At 29.4% G+C, this 23,112-nt stretch overlaps 1 protein-coding gene across 1 annotated transcript; it reads right to left on the bottom strand.

The window, feature by feature from the left end:
- Positions 1-13,122: 13,122 nt before the first annotated feature.
- Positions 13,123-16,317, bottom strand: LOC139425465 (uncharacterized). Its single transcript, XM_071180389.1, has one exon. It carries the CDS (start codon positions 16,315-16,317, stop codon positions 13,123-13,125), a length of 3,195 nt encoding a protein of 1,064 aa, XP_071036490.1.
- Between the last annotated feature and the right edge of the window lie 6,795 nt (positions 16,318-23,112).

Raw genomic sequence — 23,112 nt, 5'->3', positions numbered from 1 at the left:
GATATACACAGGGAACCATATTATGATATTATTTTTACGTTTATTTGCCATTTTAATTAGGAAGAAAATACATTTGCAATATTTGACGCATATTTTTTTTTTTTTTTTGAAATTTGAATATCCAGAAATGTAAATGGAAAATTTACATTTACAGCAAAATGAAAAGTGTGTGCTAAAATTCAAAATTAATGGAGAAAATTGCTCCATTGTGGTTAAAATTGACAACTTATAGTAGACAACGAGGAATAGCACTATTTTCGATGCTGAACGATACTGAGTATGGTTTAAATTTATTTCGATGAGTTCATCTTTTAAAGATCCAATAACGTAAATTCAATGGAAAGGGAAACAAATAATAATTAAAAAAATATTTACTGTCTTTCTGGAAGGGTCTTTTTTTCAATTATAATATATAATTACACAATTATATCGTAATTAAATGAATATCAATTTATTGATTATTTACATTTTTTTTAACCTGTACAATGAACGGGTATTTAGATAGTAACATATAAGATCTTAAAGGATTCAAATTTTTAGCAGCACATAAACTGGAGGAAAACACTAATACATTCTTAATTAGAAAATGATTTCTATATAAAGACTAGGTAAGAGGAAAAATACACTAATCAAGATAATCGTGACCCATGCGACCTGGATTGTGTGTTTGTCTTTTCTTCTGTTGTCTTGCTCCTGTCTTTTCTTATTAACTTGATTGAGCAAACAAGTTGGGAGAGACAAAAGCGTGTCCATTTACTTTAACGCAAAAGCTTTAGTTCTATGTTCTCATTAATTTTATTCGATTTTTTTTTCTTTATACGAACTCTTTCGAGTGAACTGCATTTAATGTCATGCAAACATATCTAGACTTCATTAGTTGTCTGTGCAAATTAAAGAGGGAAGACTTTGAAAGTAAATTCCGATAAAAGTTAAATTTGTTTGCTGTGATGTGTTTTGATTGATTTTGTGCATGGATTAAGCTCAAGTACGTAGTGATGAATCTTTTTTTCTTGGAACTCATTATTTCCTTTTTCTCAAGAAAATCTTACTTTGAACATTAAAATTTTGATGAAAGTGTCGTTGCTTGTGCCGAAAAATGAGCACTGAGTGAATGATACAGACCATTATTTTGACAGTAACGAATTAGTGATGACAGTAAATGTAGAGAATTAATGATTTTAATATTTTTGTATTTATGTTCCTTTATTTGTTGTATCGTATTTGAGACTGTATCTGATTTCATTCATTTTTCGATATGAACCGTTTTATTAATTTAATGTATTTCAGTAAAATAAATTTTTAGTACGTACTTAATCTTTTGATTAGCTTTAAGACTAATTGTATGACTTAGCGTCTTTTTTTAGAACTTTGTGCCGTTTAACAGTCAATTTAATGAAAACTATTTAAAAAAAAAATTCAGATTTTGATTAACTGTATGTTTTGCATTGATTCAAATTTTTTTAAGAATAGAACAAATAAGTTCATTTGAATCCACTGATAGTTTTTTTTTCGTCTTTAAATACTTTTTCCATTTTGACACTGATTTGCAACCTTAAGTGCATGTTTGAAAAAAAGTTTAAATAGCTCAAAGTGCTTGTTGTAAAAAAATGTACATTGCTCAAAGGGCATGCTGTAAGAAAAATATACAGAGCTTGAAGCACATCCTTGACGAAAATGGACATAGCTTGAAATGCCTGTTTAAAAAATAAAGCTATGCTATGCTCAAAATGCGTGCTTAAAACTCTAATTTACTAACGTTTAAGAACATGGATAGAGATTAAAGCGTATGTTTGAAAAAATGCTCGCAACTGAAAATATGCTTTTAAAATTATGGGCATATAGTGTAACCACCCAGAAACGACCCCTCTCTGTTACACAGTAAAATGGTCGTCATCGGAGGTGGGTCTTTCTTAGGGGTTACTTCCATTGACCTTAAAATTTTATCGAAAGTACAGGATTTTAATTTTACTCAGCATCATTTTCTTGGTGCGGAATTTTACTTGTATTGGCGTCATAAAAACTGTATCAGTGAATAAAATTCAGCTTCAATCAGAATGACCCCTGCAGATATATTTATATGTAAAACCAAATTTATCAATTTTTAATGATGGAAGCATTTTAAATAAATAAACAATTTTGTTTGAGTTTGCATTTATTATCATAAGAATTAGTTTACTTAAAGACAATCAGAGGTTTGTTTGTTTAAGATGCTTAGTCTTTTTTCTACTAACTCTAAAACTAATTCATTGATAGCATCGTCTTTAGTGCGTCTCTTTTAGTAATTGTCAAAAAAAGCTCTCTAAATAATGGTGACTTACAAATATTTTTAAAAAAATTTGAATTTCCTTATTTGCTCCATTTTTATTTTTTGCTTTGATATTTTATCATGTTACCTTATTTGACCTTTCGCATTTGGTGCAGAGGTTTTCCCGGTCACTCTGAGAGGTTTACGCTGTTTCTCCTAAAGGTTTTTTTCAACACAAAGTTTACGGAAAAATTCCTCGTTTCCCAAAAGCGGTGGTAAATCGAGGTGGTCTTTTCTTGAGGTTTCGCAACAGAAAAATCTTGTAAAATTCAAAGATTTATAAAGTAGCTAAAGTACAAGGGAAAAAAAACGCTTTGATTTTGTTTTTAATTCAAAAATAATTGTACCAAATATTTTGAGTTAAAATATTAATTCTGTTCTTTGATATATGTCTAAGTTTGCTAACTATGTTAAAAGTTCTCTTTTTGCTTCACAAAAATGTGAATAAAACAAAATACAAAACAAATAATCTTTTCCGTTAAAGCTCTTTTTATAAAAAAATATTTCATGCGCAATTTTGAAATATTTCGTTAAAAAAATATTTGCATAAATATTTCTATTTATCTAAACTAAACTAACTTATTTTTTATTAAATTTGCAGCGAAGGTATTTAATTCAGGTTTGAAACAAAGTTTTGAAGAATTTATAACAATTAAAAAATCTCTTATAAATTCAAAAATTTTTTTTTCTTATTGCATGTTCAGCAAAAAGTTTCCTGCTTTCTGTTTCTTAAATTAAGAAATTTAGGAGAAAATGAATTTTATATTTTACTTATTACATTTTTAATCTTCATATGAACTGTAGAAAAACTTTCTTTTCAAATTAGAATTTTGAAATGAAATGAAAAAGAAAACTATTGTATTAAGTTTTAAGGAATTTCTTTACTTTAAAATGTTTTCCTATTTTCTATCACGTTTAAAAAAATTTTTTTTTCATCCTTTTGTAAAATACGCGAATGAAAAGAGTGCTTTTCAATTTCAGAAAATACTCTTTTCACAAATATAATCTCAAATGGAATCCTTTTATCTTTCATTTCTGTTTGTGTTTCAATTCGTTTTATTTTATTTATTCATTTTTTTAAAAACATTTCTGCAGTGTTGAGAGAGATACAATAATTGGATATCCGATTTGTATCACATTTTTCACGAAATTAGGATAAAAATATTTCCGAGAATGATTCAATTTGTATGCTCTGAAATTCTTTATTACTTAACAACAAAAACAATTGTTCAAAACAAAACGATATCACAAATGAGTAAACATAAATGTTTTATGCAATATAAAGAAACTGTTTTATCTAAAAGTATTGTAGTAAGCTACACTTTACACTAGGGATATATTTTAAATAATTTTTCAAAATCGGTGAATTTTGAGTATTAGGTAAATCGCATCTAATCTGCGTTTATATTTTAAAAACAGGTTTTTTTTCTATATTTCATGTTACTTTTCTTTTGTTTAAAATAGTTTTCATTCAGTTTTACACACAGACCTATCGCATTGTTAGGGAAGGTGGTTTCCTAATATTTATATATTTTTACAGCTTATACAGCATTGTATTATGTAGCTTATATATATATATATATATATATATACAATTCAGTAGTTTTGAGAGAGATACATATTGGTGGCTCAGGGGATAGAGCGTTAACCTTCCAACGAGGTGAACTGGCTTCGAATCCGAACAAAAGCTGGTCGATTCAAATTCCGCACCCGGCGCGCACTGACCAATTGTGCTTGCATAAAATATCCTCAGTGGTAGACGGATCATTGGTTAGAGTCTCCTTGCCATCAGGCTAACCGTGGAAGGTTTTCGTGGTTGTAATCTATGTATAACAAATGTGGGTTAGTTTCATCAAAGAGTCCTCGATGAAGACAAATTTCTTCCAATACTTGATCCATGAGTTTCCTTGTCTTCTGGGCTAGGTTAAAAATTACATTAATATTAAACATTACCAATCATAAACCCAACGAAACTGTGAATTCGGTCGGAAATAAAATTATATATATATATATATATATATATATATATATATATATATATAAATATATATATTTATNTCTCAATATATATATATATATTATTATTATTATTGTGTGTGTGTGTAGTTAGCTGTAGTTTTGAGAGAGATATAGAGATACAATAGATACAAAGAGACCAGTGCGTACACATTGTATCACATTCACGAATTGATGACTGTATAAATATCATCAAGATTGATTAAATTTTTACTTCAAAATTTTTTTATTGCTTATAAAGTTTTCATTAGTTCTTCAAGTTATTGGTTCGGTGTGACAACTAATGGCTCTTATGCCAATATGTTTTAACTAACTGAACGAAACTGCCGACTCGAAACGACTTAATCTTTTAATAAACTTAAATTTGTTTAATTATTATTTTTTTTAAGAAGTATAAAAATTTGACAAATTTAAAACATTAGAATCGTATTAATTCTTTTGTACTTATACAGGGATTCATTATGTCTCTTGCGGTTAGGATTATAATTTCATTGTCCATTATTCAGTTGTATGCATCAAGCTCTTTATTTTCTGCATGGGCAAGCAAGTTTTATTTATAAAATTAGTAATATATGTATTCATCTGGCTTAGTTTCATACAGTAATACACAATATTTTTCCATTGCATATAAAAACAAGTATGCATTTTGCGTTAAACGGTTTTTAAAATAAAAAAAAGAAACAGCTGATAATTTTTTTGCGCTAATGTTTGAATATCAACGTACTAACATGTAACCTTAATATTTTGAAGTATAGAACTTCCATATTACAATTAATTAAAGCAGATTAAGAAAAAAGGTACATAATTATAACGTTTCGTTAATTTAAGATTATTTCATGTAAAATACAATTGTTTCAAATAATTTTATAACTTTTTTTATTTATTTAAATAATGTGCGAAAGTATTTTGAATTCTAAGGCATGCAATCTTTCATATGACTTTAAATTAAGTAATTTTAAATAAAGATTCAAAGTTGTAGGGGAATCTGCGGAATAATTTTTGAGAAATAAATGTTTAAGAAAAATTTGATTAATCTGAAACTATTTGGTGGATTCTGATCAATATTTGAATTTCTCAGTTTAAAGCGATGTATAAAACTGTATTCTTTACGTTTCATTTTTGATCAATATTGAAATAAAAATATTAGTTAAAATAAACACAATTATAACTTGCTAAAAATTATCCTTGGATAAACGGGTGTTTTAATCAAGTACAATTTTTTTTGGTTTGTTTTACTGACTTTTTCGATATAGTTAAATACGCCCAGTGCGAAACTTATTAACGTTTTTCTTATAAGTAGTGAACATTTTCCCATATTACAGCTATCCCCCATGTTTCGAAATTTATAAATCAGATTATGTTGAAAAAATGATTATTTAGAGGAAATTTGTGCTGACTATAGTCTAAACCAATTAATTGGCATAATTAAATATACTCCTGTCTATCCATTAAGATTGCAAGTTAGGACGCGTTAATCCGATTTAAAGTTAATCTAATGTTCTATAATTTTCTTAGTTTGTTTTTATTCTTTGCTTTTTATCAGTATGTAAGTGTTTGACTTTTTGCTTTGTAAATAAAAAAAGCAGTTTTTTACAGTATTACTTAACCGTAAGATTCTTTTTTTAATTTTAGTAATCTTATATTATGAACTTGTGCAAATTAGTTTTCTGTTAAAACAGAAAAAAAAAGGAAAAATATGAATAGAAATACCGATTCCTTATGCATTTATCTGAAGGATAAAATAGTGATTTTCCCATTAATTTAATAATGGTTTCTTGAGGTCAAATGTATTAATTTTAAAAAAAAGAGCTCGAAATGGACTTTAAAATCTCAGGAGAAGGAATAACTAGTTTAACACTAACGAGATGCTTTTAGTTTTTTTTTTGTTTCTCTATAATTAAAAAAATAACGTATTGAAGGTATTGAGTATTTTTGACTTTTCATAATTTGATCCAATTTAAATGTCTATTTAGTCTTTCATGTGTTAGCCTTATAGAAATGTAAACAGAGAATCTTATACCTGTAATGTTTCGAAGGGCCATAGTGACCGATACGGTACTCTATAACCCCATGTTTGGTATATATCTCTAACAGAAATATGAAGTGGAACCTTTTATTCTGTTTAGAAAAAAAATGTTTGACTAGGCTTTGAATCCTGTGATACAGTCTTTTCTGGCTCTTGTGTCAGTAACTTACTTATGTAAATAAGTTATAACAATCATTAAAGCGAAATTTTTTAAACTTTATTTATTTATTTATTTTGGTAAATCACACTGTTCGAAATTTTTAGAAAAATTGGCTAATTAACAATCTACTTAATTGTTATTTCATCACATTTAAGCAAACCCATCAAATTACCATAAATAAGATGGTAATGAAACTATTAACAGTGAGAAAAAATCGTTCATTAACTATTTTTACCTAAAACGGTTAAATAACTAGAATTTTATTGCACCAACTAAGCCCACCTAATGAAGTAACTTAGCAATTTTGTACATATTATAAGCTAATCTGTCAATTTCATGGCCGACGGAACGTGGGTTCATGTCCTAGCGCTGGCACCTCAATATTTCCTCCCTTCCCTTTAACACCTGGAAAGTTCCCAATTTCCTACACTCTTCGATTTGTGACCCTGGACTTTTAGAATGCGATACTGTTATTTACGCATAGATGGCAGCACCATAAATCTGCTTTACATAAAAAAATCTAGTATTTCCCGTCTGCTGTGATAGGGTAAACCACCAGATAAACTAATTAAACCGCATTCCACGATGATTCATTTGATAGAGCACAACCACAACCTAACTCCAATGCCCATTACCTAACAAAAGGCGCACTAATGTCCCCCTAAATTTCTTTTTTTTACGGTTTTAAGACTTCGCTAGATGTAATTGGTTAAAAAACCGTATAGAATTGTATTCTTGGTTTTTAACCATATTAGTTTCAAACAGTTTCAAAACCTGAAAGGTAAAAAAGGTTCTTTAGCGTAATCTTTACGATGGCCATTTACTTTACCGTAGTTCCTTGCAATTGCGTACATATTATAGCCGAGAGAGCTAATCTGCCAATCTCATGACCGACAGAACGGGGTTCGAGTCACAGCGTTGGCACCTCTATTCCCTTTGACAAGCATGAAGAATTTCCAGAGTCCTGCACTCTCCAATGCATATTATCTAACGAGAAGCCTATATCCTATGTCCAATTAAATTTCTTTTTTTACGGTCTTGAATCTATGTTGTTAGCTGTAAATGGCTAAACAACCATATAGTTTTGTATTCATGGTTTTATAACCATACTAGTTGTAAACGGTTTCAAAACCACTAAGGAGAACAATATTCTTTACCGTATCTTTACGGTTAATCGGATAGACCGACTGCTGCCGGTTATTTTACCATAATTTTAGAATAAAAATTCTAACAGAGCATAATTAAAAATTAAGGGAAACCCTTGCCTCGTTATTCTTTTAAAATTATATTTGAATGTTGGTCATTTTCTGAAAATGAAATTCAGCTTTGTTTAAAATTACTTAAATGATATAATGAACATTGCCCTTCCGCTAATTTGAGAAGAGTTTTTAAATTATATAAAACTAAACAATCTTTTTTACTTTTTACTTTTTGGTAAGTTATATAAAAAGAATGTCTTCGGGTATAATAATTGGGGCAAATTTAATTCAAAATGCAGCAAACATTCCTTTTCGTAATTAAAACCAAGAAATGTTGCAACATAAATTTACTTAAGCAAAAAGAGAAGAGCTAACATGTCCTTAGTCTGCTAGAACGCCTCATCATCTCCTAGTTAAATGTTTTTAGCTGTTCTTTATTATTATTTTTTAATGAAACTTTTCTTGAAATTTTCTGAATAGTTAAGAAACTTTTTTATCTTTAGTTTAACTAGGGAATAAATAATGTAGAAAATGGGCTGAAAAAGTAGAAAAAATACTATAAATGTAATTAGTGCATCGCTTTAAATTAATTTTTCTTCGATACAAAGACACACAGAATAATACAAAGTTAGGTGAAGTTAAATAGTTTTGTAGTAAATGCAAATTAATAATATAATTTATGAGTTTGACTGGACTTTAAATTATTCTTTTTGCAACTGTATTTAAACAAATCTAACTGAATAATAAAATGCATTTTCTTAATTCTGGATCATTTTATCCCCTAGTTGTTAGTTAGTTAATTAAGTATTATTGGCGCAAAAGCAATTTTTGGCCGCACTTACAACTTGTTTTATAAGAAACATTCTGCTATAAGTTAAANGGAAGATTATCAGACACACAGAATAATACAAATAGTTAGAATACAGAATAATATAGTTAAATAGTATAGTTATACAGAATAGTCAAATAGTTTTGTAGTAAATGCAAATTAATAATATAATTTATAAGTTTGACTGGACTTTAAATTATTCTTTTTGCAACTGTATTTAAACAAATCTAACTAAATAATAAAAAGCATTTTCTTAATCCTGGATCATTTTATCCCCTAGTTGAGGTAAATATGTATTACGTATTTATAAACATATTTTTTCTAAGAATTTATAATTAATTTTGTTTTAAAGACTATATTAAATAAAGTAGATTATTTTAAAAACTACATTAAATTAACTCGATAGTATAATTGTATAAAGGATACATGTGTTTGTTCTTTGCTAAGAGCAAAGGACGCCGTTAAAGCTAAACTTGAAATATTAGGCGAGAAGATATTAACTGAATAATTTGTTACTCGAAGCACAGTTTTCGAGTTTTTGATCAAAATTTTTTACTTATACTTTATTTGCCAGATTTTTGTATCGGACTAGTATTATAATATTAATATTTACCTATTATACAATTCGTATTTTCCTATTAAATCATTGTTTGCAGTTAAGAAAAATAATATTTTAGGCTTTATTTACAAATGAAAAACCTGGTAGCACGTTTAAGACAAGCGTTATAATTTTGATACAGAAAACATTGTTTTTATTTTTATGAAATGACTATATCAACGTTTATTGAACGTGTTTTGTGTGGAAATGAGGGGAATCTTACGAATGGTTTCATTTTATCGAAGTGAAGGAATTCATTTCTTTCTTACTATTGCAACGAAGCATTTTTTAAAACTTATTTTAAATTAAGCTACACAAAATTTTCCACAGTAGACAATTAAGAAATACATTATCAAGACTGCATTTGAAAGGCGATGTTTTGAGAATGAATGCAAAGAACTCAAACTTTCACGATTGAATGCGACATCAGTAGAATTGAAAAGAGATTGGACAAAGATATATTTGAAAGTTAGATTTTTTACAAAAGAAAAGAAAACTTAGGGACATATGAAAGTGAATCACTCAATTAGGAACCGCGTACCTACTAGTTTGTATACGAATTCCTTCCTCTAAATATTGAAGTATTTCTTTTTCTATCGTTTTTGCCATTATTGAAAATTGAATTCCAATCTCCCATTTTATAAACCATAACAACAGATTGATATGAGGTGTACAAACCAAAGAAATCTGTAAAGTAGAAACATAAAGCAGTGGTGCTGATTATATCAGCATAAGTTCCTATAGGAGAACAAACTGACCACGGAAGTTTTACCTTAGTGAATAAAACAGCGTTTATTTATGGAATTAGTTAAATAATTAATTTTCATTTGTTTATAGTTCATTATTGGTGCAGATAAAATTTATAATTACCACTGTTGATCATCACGGTTGCACACAAAACGAAAAGCAAGAGGCTAATCACTATTGCATTCTATTAATAATTCTGATAATTCTGACCGATACAAGCAGATGACCACGAGATTTACGATGCTCACGAGATTATTTTGCTACAAGCACTGCAACTTATTTCATGCTTAGTATTGGTGTGAAAGTTTAAAAGGGTGATTCCACTGTTTTGTTTCGAACGTTACGTATGAAATCAATAAATAATCAGTAAAAAATATTTTGTAAAAATGTATCTATAATCAAAATATTTTAATTCCCATTGGTAAAAAAAAAATAATTTTTCTTATGTTCCTAAAAACAGGCGTAAAAATTACAATTTTTAGCTTCCCCTCCGTCGTTGAATTGCCAAAAACAGCAGAAGAAAATCTGTCACTGTAAAAAATTCCAGATCAAATTAGGGTATAAAGTATCGTCACTTTGGGTGCATCATCCGTAAAATCCATTTTACCTCGAAATACTATAGCGTGATTTTTGCAGTAATTTTAATTAGTGATTCACTGATTTTAATCATTGGAATTGTTGCTGCAAAAATTACGATAGATCAGATCATATTTACTCCGTAAAATGTTCCGGTAAAAATGGTAAAAGTATCGACACTCTAAATGCCGGTACTTTTCACCATAATCTGAACCATTCTTCTCAGCGTAGGTTATACCATTTTAAAAAATAGATAGAATAGAAAAAATATTCCGAGGAAACTATTGTTTTATTGTTTAATATTATGAATATGAAATAATGTTTAAATCTAATTTGTTATGATGTTATTTAATAAAAACAGTTTTTATTGAAATATATTTAATATATTATCTAAGAAAAAAACATTTTCTTCTAAGAGTATATAGTTAATACTCATATCTTTTAAAACTAAGATTTACTTTATTGCATTCAGTAACTGTATTTGTTATGACATTCGCATTATTAATTATGCTTTTGATATGCGAGCTTAACATTTGCACTTTACTTTATTCACAGTGGCTCACATAACCTCATCATAATTAAGGATATGACAAGACCAACATAAATTTTCGCCTAACTAGCAAACAAAAAAAGTTAATGTGCTTTTATTATTTATGAAGAACGTCACCCTTCCATTTGGTTAAAGTTTTATCTTACATTTCTTTTTGTTTAGAATCTTAAAATCGCTTACATTTCTTTACTCGTTAGCAAGAAAACATTTTTTTAATATACTTTAGTTGAGTGCCGCATTGAATAGGCGTCGCTTTAAATTTAAGACATTTATTTTGATTTTGTTGTATCCCAGAGTTTTGTTTATACTTAAATATGATTTTTTAGGAAATTAGCTTTAGTAGTTCCTAAAACCGTTTTCTTAAATAAATAAAAACTTCGACTATACCATTTGAGAGGAGCCAGAGATGTGATAAGTTAAATATATATTTTATTTATTGCTTGCATTATTTTTAAGCAGATCAATTAAATAAATAATATTGATCAAAATGTAATAACAGTGTAAAGCGTATTAAAGTTTTTCCCAATGACTGAAGAATTTCTCTATTTTAATCTTTAAATAAGAGACGAAACACTTTATTTTTAGAAGCTAAGTTTATTTTTTGACTTCTGAAAGAAAGAAATAGTTGATGAATAAAATATTATCTGAAATGGTATGAAAATAAGCGATGAATTATAAAGAGAAAAGAAAAATATTTAGCATCAGAAATTAAATATTCTGTTCCCTCATGGGAAATATAATTTAAAAATGTATTAAAAAAATCTTTTATTACACATAATAGAGATTTTTATAATTTTTCACTCGTTGTAAGGCTTTTTACCAGGTTTAATATCATTCTACATATACTCATTTAGTACATAACCTATAACAATTCCAAATACGTAGCCTAATAACAAAATTATAGAATGACGTTACGTGCTAATATTTTTTCTTACCATATTATTTTGTTTATTGAAACCATTGTAAATGCAATAATTTTGAAGCAATACAACTAACAAATTCCCAGGGATTTTGCCTTCTTCACGGGAACTCGGATGTCTGACTACGAGGTACTCCAATGATATTTTATTTATATTTTAGTTTTTCTTATTCAATCAGACTTAGATTATAACACTGATTGATTATTTAAATCACCTAATACCGGTTAGGGGGGCACATGTGAACAATTTTTTTTATTTCTTCATTTTTCAAAAAATATCATAAATTTCTCACAGTAAAGAAGTTCATATGTTTAAGTAGTCTTTTCTTCGTCTTATGGAATTTTTTGAGATTTTTTAATAAAATATTTTTTTACTTTATGATATTTTAAAAAAATAACTTCAATTGTTCACATGTGCCCCTATTGGGGGCACATGTGAACATGCCTGGGGCACATATGAACAAGATTAAAAACACAACGCAATCATCATATTTCAAGGGAAAAAATCTTTAATATGACAGATATAGATACGTATTATACTGAAGGGGTTGTAGCTTACTATGCGAATTTAAACTGTACAAGAGTACTGTCAATAAGAAAATAATTTTTCAGCTGTACAATAATTTTTTCACTGTTGGGTTTTTCGCAACTTCATGTTCCTCAGGAGTTCCTTTTTCTTTCCTCTCTGATAATCATTCATGCTTTTTTTTCATTTTTCTATCTTTTCATCTGTAGTTTAGCAATTCTATCTTTCTCAGGTGTATCAGTTAATATGCGTGATGCGCGATCAACCATTTAATAAAATTTAAAAAAAANCAGTTCTTCTTTCAAAAAATCTGGTCCGAACCACCACAGTTCATGGGAAGCAATTTCCGAAGCATTCAGACCACGAGAGAGGACATCTGCAGGATTTTTATCAGATGCAACGTGATTCCAATGACAGTTCTTAGTGAGTTCTTGTATTACTTTAACTCGATTGCTGATAAAAGTCTTGAGTTGATCAGGTGACCGTTGAAGCCATGCCAACACAATTGTAGAATCTGTCCACAACATTATTTCTTGAATGGGCAAGGTTAGAGACTTAAGAACCTTGTTCAAAAGCTGTGCCAATAAAACATTGGCACACAATTATAAGCGAGGGATCGTGATAGGTTTCACTGGTGAAACGCGGGACTTGCTGCACAAAAGTCTCGTATATTATGTTGCTCCCGAAATTGATTGCATGTACAGAACTGCTCCATACGCAACGGCTGATGCATCGGAGAAGCCGTGAATCACGATTCCACTCTTCTCCCCCACGTGACGAGGAATTTGCATGTTTTCAATAGCAGGTAGAGTAGAAACAAAACACTGCCAGTCCTTAGCCATTGAATCTGGAAGCGGTTCATCCCATTTCAATCTGAGTATCCAGAGTTTCTGGAGAAACAATTTAGCCTTGGTTAGTATGGGACCAAGAAATCCAAGGGGGTCAAACAAGCGTGAGATGGTGGATAAGACCTTTCGTTTGGTGTAAGAGTCATGTATATTTACATCTACCTTGAAAGTAAAATAATCTAAATTTGGGTTCCAGATAACCCCAAGGGATTTAATGGTATTAGGTGGCTCACAAGAGAAATCATATGCTTGGTCTTCTAATGGTATAGAATTAAGAAATTTTGGAGCATTAGTGCACCACTTATGTAAGTTCATACCCGCTTTTTTAAACAGGTCCCCTAATTGTTCTTGTAGTAATTGAAATTCTTGAAAGTCTGAACTACCTAACAAAATGTCACCCATAAAAGTGTCTCTAATTATTACAGCAGCGGCTAAGGGAAAGCTATCTCCCTCATCAATGGCTAATTGTTTAATAGTTCTGGTTGCTAAGTAGGGTGCACAAGAAGTTCCGTATGTAACAGTGTTCAGTTTGAAGGTTTGCACTGGGTCACTCACGCTGTTCTTCCATAATATCAACTGTAAATTTCGATGATCAGGGTGAATCAAAATTTGCCTAAACATTTTAGAAATGTCAGTAGTGAACACATATACATGTTGCCTGAATCGTAAAAGTATTGAAAATAAATCTTGTTGAATAGTACCGCCCTTGTACAAAATATCATTTAAAGAAAGACCGGATGTCGTTTTGGAGGAAGCGTTAAATACCACCCTCAACTTAGTGGTTTTACTATCTGGGCGAAGTACTCCATGATGAGGTAAAAAATATGAAGCGGTTTTATCAAGAGGTTCTACAACTAATTGCATATGCTGCAAGTCAGCATATTCCATTAAGAATAATTTATAAAGGGATTGCAACTCCTCATCCTTCGAGAATTTTTTCCATAATTGATTTAAACGCATTTCGGCAACGGCTTTAGAATCACCGAGCGAAGAGGGATCCTCCTTCAAAGGCAACTGTACTATGTAACGCCCTTCATGATTTCGATAATGAGTATTTTTATGTTGAGTTTCGCATAACTCAAATTCGACACTATGTTCAACAGAGGGCTCCTCAACAGTTTCTATATTCCAAAATGCTTGTAGCTGTTTATCAAGGCTTTCCGAATTTATATCTGAACTAAGCGTTAATCCACAATATGCTCTATTTGTACTATTATCGGAGCTCCCTACGACTATGTAACCAAAAACAGTTTCTTGAAACAACCAATTACTACATGGCGATCGAAGCTGATTTGGCTTTAAAATTTCAAAAAAGAGCTCGCAACCTATAATTAATTCTACTTCTTTTTGTGTGTTAAACTCTGGATCAGCCAAATTAATGTCCGATGGAATCTTTATATTAGATACTTCAACCGGATTAATTATCGTCAAATTTGTAATCGAAGGAACAATTAAAAATTCTAAAGATGTTGAAAAACTTCCACTATTGTTTTTAATTGCAGTGGTTACCTTTTGTTTGATATTTACCGAAATATCGCTCAATCCAGAAACAGAAGCATTTATTTTTTCCTTTTTCAACATTAAGTTATTAGCTAAATTTTGTTTACAGAAAGAAAGATGAGAAGCGGAATCCAAAATCGCTCTGCATGGATAATAGTCTCCCAATTCATTTCTAATATAAACAACTGCAGTAGGCAAGAGAATATTTTGTTTCTTTTTTGATACTAAATAATTAGAAAAAGTGTTCGAATGTTCTTGTGGGAATGAATCATGCACTTGCGAGACAGTTGTTTGATCGGCGCCTGGCATCGTAGAAACTGAGGAGGTAGGAGGCGGGGAAGAAATCTCATAAATATGCAGTAAAGTGTTATGGCGTTTTTTACAAACGAAGCAAGAATTATTCGATTTACAGTCTTTAACTTTGTGATTATTCTTTAAGCAATTAATACACAAATTTAATCGTTTTATTTCATTAAATCTATCCGAAACCTTCATATTTTGAAAAGTATTGCACTTATAAATCATGTGTGGTAATTTACAGATTACACAAGAGTTAGGATTATTATTCGAATTCAGGAAAGATTTACTCTTATTAACAGCTTGCTTATGTTTATAAATTGAAGAAGAAGCTGTTCGACTAATACTATCAAGAATTTGGCTTCTTTTTTCTAAAAATTCTAAAAAGTTATCCAGTTCTGGTATTTCATTTGATGCGATCGTTTGTTCATATTGTTTTCTAGTTTCTCGATCTACCTTTTTCAAAATGATGTTAAGCAGAAGTATGTCAGATAAATTATTACGATCAAAATTTAGAAGCTTCAAAGCTCTGATATTTTTCTTTAAAATATCTACCATGTTTCTAATATCTCCAGCTGATTCATTTGTAAGTTTTTCAATTTCCAAAATTTGATTTATGTAAGTCTCAGTCAGGAGACGTTTATTCTCAAATCTATTTTCTAATGCTTTTAAAAGTGATTCAAAAGAATCGTCAACAGTTTCCAGACGTTTAGCGTCGCCCAGCAATGACGCTTTCAAATAATGCAGTTTTTGAGAGTCATTTAAATCATTGTTTTTAGTTATAATGTTATCAAATTGCGATTTAAAATTGGGCCATTCGTCAAATTTACCATGAAATACCGGTAGTGGTATCTCGGGTAGTTTAATTTCTAGTTTTGTTTTCGAATCAGCCTGAGATATTTCATTTTCACAATTAATTATTGAAGGTTTAATTATCAAAGAGTTAAGAATATCTTTAATTCTTACCTCCAGAGCTTCGAGTCTGTCTACTGTTCCCTCCAAGTCCGTTTCTACTTCAGTTACCTCAGGGTCAGTTATGTCTTTTAGCCCATAATAATGCTCCTTTAATTCATCAACTTTTTTATACAATTGTTCCACACGCTTCAGCTTGACCTCTAATTCAGTATGGTTATGTTCCTTCGTCTGGTCAATGTATGTTTCTAGCTTTGTTATGGTACCTTTGACGGCACGCTTCGATCTATTTAGTTTTTCTTTTTCCATCTCCGGTTATTAAGGATCACTAATGTTCGATACCAATTGATTGATTTCTATGCGCTGGTTCGTTTGTTAACAATAGAATAAAATAGCGATTGGACTGTATTAAAGATTTTATTATGATTGGTGCTACGAGCACGCTAAGCTATAATAGCAACAACTAATTTTCAACTGACTGGGGTTACAAGAAACGGTGACGAGGATGCTAAAACAAAGAGGCCAAGTTGGCGCTATATTTCTGAGATACTGAACAAAAACTACTACTAGACCATTTGAGAGGAGCCAGAGATTTGATAAGTTTATTTATTACTTGCCAGGTTTAATATATTTTATTTATTACTTGCATTATTTTTAAGCAGATAAATTTAATAAATAATATTGATCAAAATGTAATAACAGCTTAAAGCATAGTAAGGTTTTTCCCAATGACTCAAGAATTTCTCCATTTTAATCTTTAAATTGGAGACGATGTACTTTATTTTTAGAAGCTAAGTTTACTTTTTGATTTATGAAAGAAATTAACAGTTAATAAATAAAATATTAGTTCAAATGATATGAAAATAAAAGATGAATTATAAAGAGAAAAGAAAAATATTTGGTATCAGAAATTAATTCACTACTAGACCATTTGATTGAGCCTTTTATTAACTACTAGACCATTTGAGAGGAGCCAGAGATGTGATAAGTTTATTTATTACTTGCCAGGTTTAATATATTTTATTTATTACTTGCATTATTTTTAAGCAGATAAATTAAAAAAATAATTTTGATCAAAATGTAATAACATCTTAAAGCACAGTAAGGTTTTTCCGAATAACTGAAGAATTTCTCCATTTTAATCTTTAAAATGGAGACGAAGTATTTTATTTTTCAAAGCTAAGTTTACTTTTTGATTTCTGAAAGAAATTAACAGTTAATGAGTAAAATATTAGTTCAAATGATATGAAAATAAAAGATGAATTATAAAGAGAAAAGACAAATATTTGGTATCAGAAATTAATTCACTACTAGACCATTTGAGAGGAACCAGAGATGTGATAAGTTTATTTATTACCTGCCAGGTTTAATATATTTTATTTATTACTTGCATTATTTTTAAGCAGATAAATTAAATAAATAATATTGATCAAAATGTAATAACAGCTTAAAGCATAGTAAGGTTTTTCCCAATGACTGAAGAATTTCTCTATTTTAATCTTTAAATAAGAGACGAAACACTTTATTTTTAGAAGCTAAGTTTATTTTTTGCCTTCTGAAAGAAATAAATAGTTGATGGATAAAATATTAACTCAAATGGTATGAAAATAAACGATGAATTATAAAGAGAAAAGAAAAATATTTTTATCAGAAATTAAATATTCTGTTACCTCATGGGAAATATAATTTAAAAATGTATTTAAAAAATCTTTTATTACCCATAATAGAGATTTTTATAATTTTTCACTCGTTGTAAAGCATTTTCCCAGGTTCAGTATCATTCTATATATATTCATTTAGTACATAGTCTATAAAAAATCGAAATATGTAGCCTAATAACAAAATTATAAAATGACGTTATGTGTTAAATTTTTTTCTTACCATATTATCTTGTTTATTGAAACCATTATAAATGCAATAATTTTCAAGCAATACAACTAACAAATTCCCAGGGATTTTGCCTTCTTCACGGAAACTCGGATGTCTGACTACGAGATACTTCAGTGATATTTTATTTATATTTTAGTTGTTTTATTCAATCAGACATAGATTATAACACTGATTGATTATCTAAATCACCTAATATCACTTACTTTGATGCAGTTTAACCGATTCTAGATCCTGTGTTATTAATTTCTTCACTTAGCTAAACTCTGCAAATATTTTACTTCCACATGCTTATCTATATTACAAAAAACACAAATTCGTATATTTTAATAAAATAGCTGAAATTTTATTTTACTGTTTTGTCAATAAAAGGCGTAAGCAAAGTCATATAAAAGTTGGGAAGAAATGAAAGTTTAAAAGCAATAATAAACAGTTTTAGATTTTTGTTTTAATAATCAAGTCTTCATTGACGCAGGTAACGCAATATTTTAGAGTTATATTTTTGCTATATTTAGCTATATTTTCTACAGGTTTTTATACATTTTATAATTTGTGTTAGAATAAAGGACATAAAATGGTTGTCCCCAAGAACAGAAATTTTTAATTGTAGGATGATTCCATAAATTATTTGTTCCAAATATAATTTCCAATTATCAATAAAATGCATCTAAATTAAATTGTAGTGTATATAAATTAAATTTTTTCATTAAAATTTGATTTTATGTCTGTGTTTAAATAAAAAGTTTTGCAGAATTTTTATGTTTCTTACTTTTGAAACTTTATTTTAAAAAGAAAAATAAAGAAATATCCAATAAGCGATTAAAACGATCACGAAAATTGAAGTCATTCAAATTTCCGACAGTTGGTCACCGTAGCGAGCAGGGTCACTTAGTAACATGTACTAGAATGATAAATAGAATAAAAAAGAAGATAATAATAAATAGAATAAATACAAAACTAAAATTGTCCTTAAAATTAAAAAAAAAAATAACATAACATTCACTTGAAATTCATGATGCATGAGCATAAATGTTGATAAGGATAGATTTAAAAATGAGAACAATGCTCTCCTAATAGTTATTTAATAGTTACTATTCGAAAGGAATCTCAACGTGAAAAGTATAAACTAACTATTATCCGGAAGACTAGTAAAACAGAAAATTTCTCTCATTAACAGAAGAGAATGTCGAATTCCTTTATAAATGCTCTTGGAAACCAAACAACCAAATGTTCTACATTACAATGTAAACATTTATAATAGTTTCGGCAGATGCCCAAGTGTGTGCTGACAAGCGTAGGGAAACAGAAAGAAGCAAACCTTTCTAGGTCGTAATCCTGCAGGCCATCGAAGGTCAGCGACGCGGAAAACAGAAACACGGAGGCTGTTTTCGACGGCTAAAAACTCTCTGTTAGCTAAAAAAGAAAAATAGTGAGAAAAAAAAGAAAGGAAACATGGAAGGAGAGTGAGGTTTCATTATGTTTTAATAAGAATTGTGTCGATATCATTAGAGAATGCGAAGCGGAAAAGTATACGCTTGCAGCTGCTTGGACTTCGCATCGAAAAACGGTGAAAGGGGTCAACTGCAAATTATTTTCAGATACTCAGATACATATTTTAAAAAAAACTAAATGTTAGTCCTTTTAGCGTAAATCTAATTTTTTATTGACCTTATAATTTACGCTCTTACTTTATATTATTGATCTCATGTTTAATTTAATTTTTTATTGATCTTATAATTCAAGATCTTAAAATTTTTATTTTTTAATTTTACAAAGAACTTCTGAATTGTAATTAAGCAAATTTAGCGTTGCATATCTACAACATCGTTAACTTACTTTAAGAGTTGCTAAAGAGCTTTTAATCCACAACAATATCAATAACTATATTTTATTGAATAAATAATCCCAAGAAACTGGAGCGGTCAGATATTAGTTGATAAAAAACTCCTTGCTTTAAAACTATGCAAATTGGAAATATTTCACGCCTTTAAAATAGACGTGCATTTTTAGGACTTGCCAGATGAGAATGATAGGAAACAAAAGTGATTTGAGATTTTAAAAAAAATGATACGTCGCTAACGAGAAAAGTAAAAGAAAAAAAAAGGTGAGGAACAGAACTATTAAAACCACAGTAAAAAAAATATGAAAAAAAGGTAAAAAAACAGAACAAAAAGGACCCACTGTTGCTGAACGGTGAAAATGCATTTCCAAGCGTTATGGAAAGATCCAGAGGAACTAATGTCATTAACAAGGTAATCAGCACAAAAAATAATAACAAAAAAAGTAAATAATTAAAATAAATAAATAAATAAAATTCCAGGAGATCAAAATGAGCCAATGGGAACTGGTGGTGGTTGTTTTTCATCTCTTTCTCTTTCGCTTTTTCGGCTATTGTGGTTTTTCTAGTTTTGTTCTTCACCTTTATTTTTCCATTTTTTCGTTGGCAAATTTGCTCTTTTATTTCAAATCAATTTTTTCTGGCAAGTCTTGAAAACCAACGCTTAATTTTGAGCACTTGAAACACGTATACTGTTACTTCCAATGTGTATATTTTTTTAAGTAAATGTAGTTTTTAATCAATTAAAGCCTTGTTGCAGAATATAAAACTAGTTGAGTTACTATATGCAAGATAGAGATATATAAGATTAAGATTGCGATGCACATGATTGCAGTTGTTTGGAGTCGCTGGCGCAAGAGCTAGTAACTTTAAACTAACTGATTTATCAGTGACTAGCTGATTCGCCAATAACTCCAATAAGTAAAATAAGCCATATTTGTATTTTTGTTAACGAATCATTAATTAACCATAGTATTCGTTACTTCAAGTTAGTTAGATCAGGAAGGAAAGAAACAGAAAGAATTTTAAAACTGAAAAAAAAAAAAAAAAACGAAGGTATTTATGAAGTCGGAAAACTGCTGTAAATAACAAAAAAGAACAGAGATACAAAAAAATTAAATAAAAACTGTCTATAAAATAACGAATGGGCTTAAAGAAGACCAAGATCTGGAGGTCCACTCATTTTCTCAGCAAATGATAAGAGTAGAATATTATGCTTAATGCGAAAAAATGATCCTTGGAGTTCAGACCAATTAGCAAATTTTCTATCCTACCTTAACACCATGGAAACACTTTACCCAGACAGCTTTTCTGCTGCAGGAATACAAAGATAGACCTCACACTTCAAGCAAAACCTCAAAATGGCTTACTGATAGTGGGATAAATATTTTAAAGCAGTCCTTGTTGAATCTGTGCCAAGACATCTTCAAATGATTCTTAATGCAGAAGGAGAAGGTATTCACAGCTCATTTATTTGTATAACACTATGTTAAGCTAACGTATCTTAAACTGCATTTTAATTTTTGACTTTTTTTATTTAAATAAGTTTTTCTTAAAGTTATTATTATTTTTTTTTGTTGCTCTGTACTGTACTATCATTGAACATATTTTCAGAATGAGTTTCAATTTTCACCATGTTAAATTAAATCTTATTGCATTGTGTGAATTACCACAATCAAAATCTATTGCCAAATAAAATATAAAAAAAATATCTCTTTCCGACTAGCTAGAATAATTAAATCGCTTCGACAGTTTTGTGTTCGGTGATGATGCAGGTTTTAATCATTTTTTGACGGCTACAGGAAGAATTCAGCACAATATTTTAGTCAATGAAAAAAGAAGAATTAACTACATTTAGAGAAGATTGTGCTAAAATTTTCAACTAAAAATCAACTAACAAAATTTATTGCTATTATAAATATTTTTTCCTCTTTATGATCTAAATAAACTAACACAAATTAAAATAAAATGAATAAAATCATATAATAAAACAAAATATGAAATAAAAAATAATTTTTTTTTTTAAGCGGAGAATGAGAAATAATAATATTTTTCTCTCTTATAAAACGTAGATTATATTTTGTACTAAAAGCTTATCATCACCCAATAATTCCCCAACGTCTTTCAGAAATAACCCCTACTACTTTTTTTGTTATCGGTTTGACAAAAATAATTTAATTTTCTCTTCATCCTCCTCGAAAAATGTAGATTTATTTTTATTTTAATGAAAATTTCATGGTGTTATTTTTTTTAAGTATAACGATTATTTGAGTCTTCTTCAAGCGATATTTTTCTTTTATTGATTTAATTAGTTCATCTCATGCTTAGTTGCTGAGAATGTATTGAGTTGTTATTAAATCGTTTATTTAAATATCAACCATTTGTGATTCATTTTAAGGTATATGCAGCTTGCTATGAGATAATTTAATGTTCATCGGAATCTTCTCACATGGCATAATTAAACCTTCTAAAAGCAATAAGACCATTGGCTAGTCTTTGACCAATGATGATAGGTTATCTTAGTGTTGGTGCTACGTCACCTGGTGTTAATCTGGAATCTTTCAATGCATGTGCATACAGGATTAACCGCTTACCCAATTACGTTGCTAAATAATTAAAAAACTGCAAAAAGGAAGAAAAAAAAGGATTTAGCTAAATTTTTTCGAAAAAAGAAATTTAAAATTATATATCTAAAGTTAATAATTATTGTGAGGAAGGAATTTCCGACATTACCAACCTTCAACTATCAATAAGTATCAAAGATAGAATGTAGTTAATATGTCTTATACACTAGTGAATGGAAATTTAATAATTGTAGTGGTAGTTACGTTACATTACTCCTCCACTAGAATTTGTCTGTGAAAGAATTTGATAAACGGATACAACTATCTGATTCATTGTTGCTTTTGTGAGAAGCTTTGAGAGCTGTATTGAGATCACCGGACATTGAGAGTTAATCGGGAGAACTGTATTAAGCTCACAGTCGTGGTCGTTGACATAAGCAGTTGAGAGCATGCCGGCTGCCGTTGAGTGTGATTGAGTAGCCACAGCGTGAGGAGGATAATATCGCAGTCACAAATAGCAAGTCAACTGTTCGACGTAGACCATTTGTCAAAGTGAGCGTGTCTGTCAAGGTAGGCGCGTTTAGACGTTCGCCGGTCACCAATGTGAGGCAAAAGTTATCGACATTGTCAATTTTCATCTACCAAAAGATTACTCAAGATAGAATCGAGTTACCATATCTTATATACTAGTGAATTGATGTTTAATAATCGTAGTGGTAGTTACGCCACAATAACAAATCATTTAATTTTTTTAAAATATTTCTTGAAGAATCTATTGAAGTCAAAATGTCTAATTTGACTGAAAAATAACACTAT

This window comes from Parasteatoda tepidariorum, chromosome 4 (assembly GCF_043381705.1).
Source record: "Parasteatoda tepidariorum isolate YZ-2023 chromosome 4, CAS_Ptep_4.0, whole genome shotgun sequence".
NCBI lineage: Eukaryota > Metazoa > Arthropoda > Arachnida > Araneae > Theridiidae > Parasteatoda > Parasteatoda tepidariorum.
Note: the sequence above shows the minus strand (reverse complement) of the source record. Positions and strands in the feature narration are given on the sequence as shown.

Coding starts and splice junctions, on each gene's coding strand:
- LOC139425465 (XM_071180389.1), bottom strand. CDS start 16,317: ATGGAAAAAGAAAAACTAAATAGATCGAAGCGTGCCGTCAAAGGTACC.